This window comes from Macrobrachium nipponense, chromosome 2, assembly GCF_015104395.2.
Source record: "Macrobrachium nipponense isolate FS-2020 chromosome 2, ASM1510439v2, whole genome shotgun sequence".
Classification (NCBI taxonomy): Eukaryota; Metazoa; Arthropoda; class Malacostraca; order Decapoda; family Palaemonidae; genus Macrobrachium; species Macrobrachium nipponense.
The window spans coordinates 81,239,338-81,249,337 of record NC_087201.1 but is presented as its reverse complement, the minus strand read 5'-3'; the positions used below and the strand labels follow the sequence as shown (position 1 = coordinate 81,249,337).

The 10,000-nt window shown below is 42.6% G+C and overlaps 1 protein-coding gene across 1 annotated transcript in view; it reads left to right on the top strand.

Moving 5' to 3' along the window:
- Positions 1–10,000, top strand: part of LOC135220717 (G1/S-specific cyclin-D2-like) — a 76,831-nt gene that overhangs the window by 23,761 nt on the left and 43,070 nt on the right. Inside the window, exon 3 of the mRNA XM_064258135.1 lies at positions 8,124–8,289. Within this exon, the coding sequence (XP_064114205.1) occupies positions 8,124–8,289 (166 nt within the window). The remainder of the gene's footprint in view (positions 1–8,123; positions 8,290–10,000) is intronic.

The following is a 10,000-nucleotide window of genomic DNA, read 5'->3' as shown; positions in this document are numbered from 1 at the left end:
ATGCTCGGCTTTCCTCCTTTTTTCCCCGGTAATATAACACTGTGTAACTAATACTGTACTAAGGTCTGTCTTTGACATTGTTTCGTGTCCTGTGCTGCGAGATGAGTTGCGACTTTGTCAGTCAGCGCCTTTTTGGGATTTGTGGCGCCTTTGGAAGCAAATGATGGACGAGTAGAACCGAGGCGCGAGAGCTCCCATATTTCTCTCTCGAGTGGTACATGGATATATAGGCTTGGCCAATAGACAGAACTGATCGTTGTATGGCAGTGGGAGTTTATATACATATCAGAGTGCCCTTGAATAGGACTGGGACACTCCCTCCGTCGACACAGACAGACAGATCGACAGACGGCGGTGTATTTTCTCGGCCGACTCTCTTCGGGAAGAATTTGTGGCAGCAGATCCACTTGTTGCGAGGTCATTCATTTTCTTGCGATTTGTTTGTTCAGAGTTATTTAAATAAATGCCCTGGGTTTATTTCCTCTGTGTTCAAATGGTTGACGAACAATTCATTTTTCCCCTTCCTCTGGCATACACCTGTATTTCCACTTTTAGGGAGGGTGGCACCCGGATTTTGTGGTCTTGTCTTGACTCCCAACTGCCATACATACTCATTTACTGCTAAATCAACTGGTGGTGATAGGCTCAGTATTACACAACGCGAAATTGTATGCTCACGCATACAAGTCCAAGCACCTCGGAACTTATTTTGTGAGCGCCTTGTATCCGCCGATATCTTCCCTTTGTTTTTACCTTATCAGTTAATGAGACTCACTATCTCGAGACTCTCCTTTTTGGGTATTCTTCTGCGACATCCCCCTTTACCTTACAGGTTCATTAGGTCTCTCTCTCTCTCTCTCTCTCTCTCTCTCTCTCTCTCTCTCTCTCTCTCACCATTCACCTTCATAAGTGATAAACTCGAACTTAAGCTTCCTCCTTTGAAGATGCGCTGTTTTACTCTTTAACACATTTGTTTGTTTGTATGTATATATGTATGAATGAATGTGTGTGAGTGCGCGCGTAAAACCTGTCCCTAATAGATGTCGAAAGCATTTCTCATCAAATGAGAACCATAATTCCATCATAACCTTTTGAAATAGTTGTGGGTGGATAGGCGATTCTGGGATCGAGATTGTGGGAGAATTTCGGAGAGAAAGACCGAAGGAAACGATTTTTGGGGAATGGCGAGGTGGGCCTGTGGTCGGGGATGCCAGGCAGGTGTGGGTAAGCGGATGAATATTCGTAGGAGAGACGGCACCTATATCAACATATTGTCAGTGAGTGTCACATATATACCTGTTAAGATTGCCCATCGCGCGTTTGTCTCCGTTTTTATTGGCTGTCTCCCAGATAAAAAGGAAAAAAATGAACGTCTGCTGGTTTGGGCTCTCTCTCTCTCTCTCTCTCTCTCTCTCTCTCTCTCGATGTATTTAAAACTATCGTAGCTTATGGTATCAGAAAAGGACTAAAAAATTAGAGGGAAACGGGCTCTGGTTGTCTGTCAGTAGCCCTTGCTTATACGCCATGTATGGTGGTGTTATAAGTAAAAACAAATAGGTGGTTCGAATTTCTCATTATCTCCCAATTTAACCTTTTGTGATATACTGATCGTGTTATAATCTGTTGGTGTCCGTATTTGGCAAGTGGGACCATCATTGCTTCAATCAAATAGCGTTCGAGGTCACAAGAGATCATTCACTTCAAGTTGTATTTGAAGAATGTGAAGTGGGTGTTGTTCCCAGGTGCACCTGAAAGAGAGAGAGAGAGAGAGAGAGAGAGAGAGAGAGAGAGAGAGAGAGAGAGAGAGATGCTAAAACTTACAGCGTTGTCTTGTAAGATTTTCATTGTTGAGTGATACTGACCATCTTTGCGAAGACATAAGGGCCACGTCCTCCTCTCCCCTTCCCTCCTCCATCACAGGTTGTAGGAGAGCAGGAAGGGGAGGGTAGTGGTGGAGGGGGGGGGGTAGGGATGAGAGAGCCAGTGAATAGAAGAGTCTCTCCATAAAAGGTAGGTATTTACATTAATGAACAACCAGCCACCTTTTGGAACAGATGAACTCGCCACACTCTTTCCATAGTGTTTCGTCTCTTCCCTCTTGTCTTGGGATCCTTCCTTGGGGGAAGTTAAGGATATTGAGGAGTCTCAGCCTAGGAGGCTCTTGCATCGCTTGTGATGACGTAACGGAGGCCTTACCTTGTTTGTGGAAGGGGAATTGCTCCTCCCGAAAAAAAATATTGGAGAGCTTGAAATTTGATGCAAGGTTTCGACTCAAGGATTGTCTTGTTGTGTATAAGGTCCGTGTCAGCGACTTCAGAAGGCTATTATTGCACTCCGCAATGCAACAGCAACAGCAGGCTTGGGTTTAAATCCCTGTTGCCAAGGCCACCAACATAATCTACATGTAGGTTTAAATCACTGTACGGTCTCAAGTCAACCCTGGTTCTAGTATCATGGCGGCGATTTAAAAAGATTGTGAATGTAAAATCGAAGATTGAAAACCAGGACCTCATTCCGACGCAAAACTTTCTGGTATCCATATGTATATATATATATATATATATATATATATATATATATATATATATATATATATATATATAAATATATTTTGTCAAATGTGATCAGTGATATAAAGACATGGTGTTCACAAGAAAGTTGTACATACAAGTCTAATGCATTATTCCTGTTTTACCAAACGACTTCAAACAAGTACCAGGATATTCCGTACTATCCAGCCTGTCTGCACAATCTCCGTCTTTGTCTCGTCCGTAAACCTATAGTTTTTCTTTGCAGTTTTCTTCTTCGCCTTGTTGTGCATGTTTGTGTAATTGTTGGGGGTGATTCTGGAAAATCAACAGTATCATGTGTACGTGTGAAGAAACGGGAACTTACATGTGCGAGTTGTGTATTTGTTAGTTTTTTTTTTATGCTTTACTTCCTTGCGCATCTTATCCATTGACGTCCTATGTCAATGTCACTTTCCTCGAAGGTATGCAGAAAATATTTTGTATCGTAAGTGTACGTACGTATGTATGTGTGTGTGTGTGCGTGTGTGTCGACGGAGGGGCGTGGGAGGTCTGCAGGACTGGCCAGCTGACCCTCCTCCCCTCCATGATTGAGAACCACCACAGAGGCCCACCTGCCCCGCATGCCGCGAATTCCCTGTTTTGAGTTGCCACTGTGCCCTTACCGGTAGTCGGGTCTCGTCGTCCACCTCATCTCCGTCCTTTGATATAATACACTGTGGGATATGCCGCTTCTTCTGTCTTCTCTTTCCTAACTTATGATAAATACATATTTTTTATTAACTTGTGTGTGCCATTTTCAAAATATTTTCCATTTACAAGTTCCCGGCTTTTGAACGTCTCTCTCTCTCTCCTTCCTCGCCTCCTAACTTCCAGTCTTTTTCACCGTGTGCTCTTGTCTTTCTAAACCGACCGCCTTCGTAAGCATCCTGCATTCCGTGATGGACGTACGTGCCTCCCCTCAAGATAGGTTAATGGATTGAGGATGAAAAGAACCCTTTTGTTTCCGTCGGAGGACATTTGGCCAAGTGAGAGAGGAGTCGTGGATGCAAAGGCATTTAATCTTGATATTCGAGGTATGAGGGATAGAGAGAGAGACGCGTGCAGCTATCTCGCGAGAGCAGCCCAGGGGCGAGGTCACTCTGAGGACAAGAAGGACAAGATGCGCAGGTTGCACGCTAGCCGACGGGTGACCGTCTTGTTCGGAAACCCTTCGCAACCCATTTCCTACCATCCTCATTTTTTTTTCTTTTTCTTGTAGTTGGTTCCACCCTCCTCCTTGTACACTGCCGTGTCCATTCCACTACCCCACTCCTTCCCTCCTCCCTCCCTTCTCCTCTTCGTACCCAGCCCTGGTAATGCCACCTACCATATATACCCCTTGTGTGTGGCCCCTCCTTCTCTTAGACATCTTTGCCGTCGATGGCCAAATTTGCCTCATGAAGGTATATGTACCTGCAAGACCATGCACGTTCTCTCTCTCTCTCTCTCTCTCTCTCTCTCTCTCTCTCTCTCTCTCTCAAAGAACTAACCTGTGATGGTATCGGTCATATTTCACCACTCTGTTCCAGCTCGGTCTGACGCCTCGTATTTATTTTCCTCGCTAGGTCTGCCATTATTGTGTTCAATAACTATTAAAGGGTGAAGGTGCGTAAGGGACTCGACGAGATGATCCTCATATTATAGATATTTGTCACTCTCCCAAGCGCTTGTCTGACCGACGATGCTATTGTATAAATCGCATACCAGAGTCAATATGAAATAGTCACACATATTTGCAAATTTGTTCACATTTCTTGCTTCAGTCAAGATCTCTGCTGCAGAGGCTAGAAAAGAATCTCGCTTGAAGTTTGTTGCTTTTTCATGGTTTTCTTGTACTATTTATGTATGTCCTTTTCGCCCAAGTCTGTGGTTGTTGGCAGTATCCTGAGAATAATGGAACGGATCGAGCGGGTTATTTGTTGCCATAAAAGTCATGTCACCGATTACACGATGCAAGGTTGATAAGTACATCTTGAAATTTTACATACTTGGTAGTATATTTACAATTTCATAGAGATAAATTATAACGGCTAAACGCTAATTACTAAGCCTGACGGTTGACAGCATGCATTTATGGTTGATGGCCAGGGTACAGCCAAGGTCACAACCAAATTCTGAGTGTTTCAATAAGTTCTCCGCATAAGTACATATGGTGGACTTACATCTAGTAAAAGAAAATATTTGAGACCTTACAAGGTGACGTAAAGGTTAATAGGCAAGGTCAAACGTCATCCATATAGTCTGTTTTTTTTTTTTATGTATCTTTTACCCGCAGCATCGTCTTGTTTGTTATGTATGTTCGTTATGTATAGCATACCACGGGCATTGTGAAGAGCGAACGATTCAGTCAACAGTTATGGAACGGGGGAGGTTGATTGAGGGTTTGGGGTCAGACGAAACACAATCTGAGGTGAATGTTGTGTTGTTATCGAAGTGATGGCGGTGTTTGTCGAGTTCGATCGGCCCACGCTTACTGTCTGACAGGAGAAAGGACAAGGGTGCGAGGGCTTTTATTTATTTATTTATTTATTTATTTATTTTTATTGTTTTTATTAGTGGGGCAGGGGAAGAATGAGCCTCATCTACCCGAAACAACGAAAAGCAAAACGAGCTACTTTATATTGCAGCTTTTATCACCAAAATTAAGATTGAGAGAGAGAGAGAGAGAGAGAGAGAGAGAGAGAGAGAGAGAGAGAGAGAGAGAGAGAGAGAGAGAGAGAGATGTTTGCCGTAAGCGAACTGTTTAATCTTTCCAGTGTTCGCTTAATAGAGGTGTAGCTCTGAATACCCGCTTTATTATTATATATATATTTATGTGTGTATATATATACACACACACACACACATACATACATACATACATACATACTCATTAAGCTACAAATGTCCTTTAATATCTAATTCGCTCTACCTCGGAATTAATATATTTTCATATGTTAACCAAAGGGGAATTTTTTAGTTGATAAGAAATTCGTCGGAACCAAGAATTAAGGACGTACAATGAAGCGCTTTACACACACACACACACACACAGTATATATAGTTTGTGTGTGTATGACTATATGTATATATAATGGAGGGTCTTTGGTCTGTCTGTCAGACTCGGGCAGGATATGGCAAACGCCGCCTGGGATCATGAGAGAGAGAAAGAGAGAGAGAGGGTTGCAGGGAGAAGAGGGTGTCCAGCGAAAGAGGAATGGCTCACATGTTTATGTTGAATGGGTATCGACGTGTGAGGGCAATGAGGTACCCTTATTCCGTGCCACAGGATGATAGGCTCCAAAGGGGTTTGGCCTTTAGGGCTATACTCTGGGGCATCCCTGTCCCCTCCAACCGCTAGATCCCCCCCCCCCCCCCAGATCGTCTTTGAAGTGCCGACTGCGATGCCACTGTGTGGCAGCCATTTGCTCAAGTGACTTTTCTTTTCCCATTTGCTCTTTTCTTTCAGTTCATCACCGGGTGGCCATACATTTCCATCGTCTTATCTGTGTCATTCGGCTTTTTGTGTGTGTTGTGGGTGTGTGTGTGGTGGTGTGTGTTGTAACGGAATGGGAGGAAATGGGGGGTGTGTTAGGGAAAGAGGAAAACCCGATATGGGATGGTCTGCAGTCTGGGGTAAACGAATGTTGACATCTCGCGACGGGAAGGTTAATGTTAATGTATAAGTCACACAAGACACCGTCAGGCTGGTGATCGACAGTTTATTCCGATTTGTGATCTTTTGCTAGAAGATTTTTCTTTCTTTCTTTCCAAGGAATTGATCAGTGTGTTCTGTTATAAAAGGTCTCGTAAGTAAAAATATTTCTTATAATATTATTTACTTTATTTGCTTCCTTGGGATTATTAATATTATTATTATTATTATTATTATTATTATTATTATTATTATTATTATTATTAGTTTATTATCATTATTATTGATTATCATATTTAGTTCCTCTCATTAATTATTTAGTTCAGCAGAGAGCGCAGACGCCTGCAACCGGAATTACTGTTAATCTACATTATAACTTTGTTGTTTATGTCTAAGAAAATATGTTGATCTCTCTCTCTCTCTCTCTCTCTCTCTCTCTCTTGTGGAATAGTGCGCGTCAGGTTTGCCTTCTTTCTGCTTACTTGCCTGTGTGTGCGTGTGTATGTGTATGTATGTATGTATGTGCCCGCATCATCATTTGCAAGGCCGTTTAGGAGGATACTGTGCAGACTTCGGAGCCAATGGATGATATCCGCTCATTCATTCATTCCTTCATTCATTCATTCATTCATTCAGTCTCACATTTTATTAAAGACCTGAGTCAGGAGTGTGTATGAACTTTGCTTTAGTACAGTTGTCTTGGCATCTCCAGTAACTTGTTTGTTCACTGTGAATTTTGTTACCAGTGGAATGAACGCCTGGACTTTCAAAATCGCCGCGTTCTCGCATCTCGAATCAGATTTCAGTTGCCCTCAAGAAAGTGCACGAAGAGGAGTGCAAGCCAGTGCACTGCGTGATTTAATACACCGTAAATACTGCCCTCGTTCATTTTCTAAGGCCGAGGAACCGATAGGAAAATGTCGAAGATTGAGAATTCCCAGATTGGACCGAATCTTCGAATCGGGATTTGTGATTGGATGGCCCGTGTAGCTGCGCAAGGAAATTTTAAAACGCCTTTCACTGAATCTCACACTACTAAAAAAAATAGTTAAGATTTGCTAATATGATGGAGGGCCCTGTTATTAATGTTATAACTGGGTGGGAATATTAATGTTTGACAGTGATGCATTTCGTTAAGTCTATTACATATAATATCTGTTAGTGCAGCAATCTGTCGTATATATTGCCAACTTGTATTTGACATCATTCAAGATCACTTATAAATTAAAACCGACATATGAGAATAATAAACCGTATATTAGACCCAAAGGTTTATTCACTACTTTGACTATCAGCGCCGCCATGCCAGTTTAGCATGCCGGTAATTCGCTCAATCATACAACTGTGTTTAGCAAATGGTGACCTAAGTTTAAAATGGAATCTACTTCGTCGTCGCTTTTGGAGAGAGAGAGAGAGAGAGAGAGAGAGAGAGAGAGAGAGAGACTTTCTCTGGTTACTGTTGCAGTAGGCGAGGTATCCCGGCAGAGAATGAATGGCGAGTTGTGACCGGACGAGCGAATAAATGGGTGTCCTGTGATTATTATTCCTCTCTCTCTCTCTCTCTCTCTCTCTCTCTCTCTCTCTTGTTTGAGTTATTTTTAAAGCCCTTATTCTTCCAGCATTTGTTTTTGAACGATTTAAATTAATTGTTTTTGCTTCGTCAACCCTGATAAGGATTCCTATATTAACTAGGTAATGTATAGTACACCTATAAATTACATTTTGCTGGGTAAATAACTCTCTCTCTCTCTCTCTCTCTCTCTCTCTCTCTCTCTCTCTCTCTCATGATTGCATGAAATTATTTGTGGTATCCCTTTGCAGGTTTTCTTTCTCACCTTACACTGATGACAGCTGATGATCTCTTTAGCGACATCATTTTGCATTATAATAGTTTTTCCATTTTGTTTCTCTCTATACAGAAATGGGAGTTGCTGGTTTTATCTCGACTCAAATGGGACTTGGCGGCGATCACGCCTCACGCCTTCCTCGACCAGATCATAGCCCGATTACACCTAAGTTTCCCCGAGTCCCAAATGCGCTTGGTCCGGGAACACGCCACGTTTTTTATTACAGTCTGCGCCACCGGTAAGTACCCTGTGACAATACTGCTGTTCATCTTCCTTAGGATCTGTATTTAAGATTATTCAACCATCCAGCCAGAAGCGCATGCGTCTGCAGTTATGTATTTGTGTTCGTTTACATCTGAAGTTGATTTTCGAGGCTGAAAAGCTCTTGCTGTTTCGACTTATTTCTTGAATACTTCTGTATTTATGCTCTTATAAAAGCTTGTGTTATTATTGCCATCAGATTATCTCTCCTGCCGCCACGGAAATATATTTGTTCTTTAAGGGCAGAAGTTGTGCTAGTCTTTGTTAAGAGGAGTTCTGGAGCAAGCAGAAGAGACTCTCTCTCTCTCTCTCTCTCTCTCTCTCTCTCTCTCTCTCTCTCTCTCTCTCTCTCTCTCTCTCTCTCTCTTAAAAAGCAAAGGCTCATCCAATGTTTATGCTGTTGAGGCGGGAGAGGGAATTGGGATGAGGTGAGGTCGAGAGGTAAAGGCCTCGTGGGAATAGACGATGAACTTTTGAAGAGCCATTTAATAGCGAGTGGGAGGGAGGGAGGGAATGTTGCAACAATACACATGACCCCGCATGACCCCAGTCTGGATGGCGGCGACTGAACGCTTCGTATCCTAGGGCCTTCCCGTCCCCTTCCCTCCTCTGTTCCTTCCCCTTGTGGCCTCCTCCCCATCAGTCTCTCCCACCCACCATAGGTGACAGCAAGGTCACCCACTCCCAATGCAGCAGCAGCAGAAGCAGAACCAACACGTACAAAATCTCTCTCTCTCTCTCTCTCTCTCTCTCTCTCTCTCTCTCTCATTGCACCAGATTTGCCCGCCCTTTTAGTTGAGACATTGAATTTCCTATTCTATACAGCAGCAGTAAGGAGAAGCATGCATGAGCTGAAGGACACCAGAGGAAGGATAGGCAGAAGCGAGGGAAGGGAGGGGGGGGGGGGAGGTCAGGGCCAGGGACCCATCCGTGGGAGAGAGGAACAGATAGCTACATTCAGGCTGTCAGCTGTCAATCCGTTAAGTGCTAAGGTGACACGTTTCCTGTCCACCACGGCTGAGTTTCCGTGTGGCCAGGCTGCGGTCGCCTGTCTGTTGCACAAACCTACTTCCATGCACGTCCTTCGAGGGGCTTTGTTTTGTCTGATTCGATCCAGGGACGTCTCACCTTCACCTGAACTGTCCGCGTTTCGTTCTTAATTCGAAAGTGGAGATTTTTCAAAGGTGAATCGCTTATCGAATAGATCTTTTTGTTTATTGTTTTTCATTCTTACAAAGTGGCATTTAAACTGTCTGTGGTTGCCTGCATTAGTCATATCAAGGAAAGGTTTTATTTATTTTTTTTTTTGTATGTTAGTCATTCTGTTTCTTACGGTTGTAGAAGTGGTCGTGTAAAAATGTTAATTCGATTCATGTGTATAGTTTCTTTTTAACCGGAGGCAAAAAATAAAAAGATTTGTGCATATATCTTTCACAAACAAAAACGAATCCCATTATAATTTTGTTAGATTTCCAATACTGTTGTGACTGTAAAATATTTCTCTATTATTGTTGTTATTATTATTATTATTATTATTATTATAGATAGTAGTAGTAGTAGTAGTAGGTTGTGCATAAGGAAAAGAGGCTAGCACATCTTCATTGCCACTGTTGTTGTGACTGTGATAAGATATTTCGCTTGATTATTATAATTTGTATGAGTAATATATAATTGCAGTAGGTTGTGGA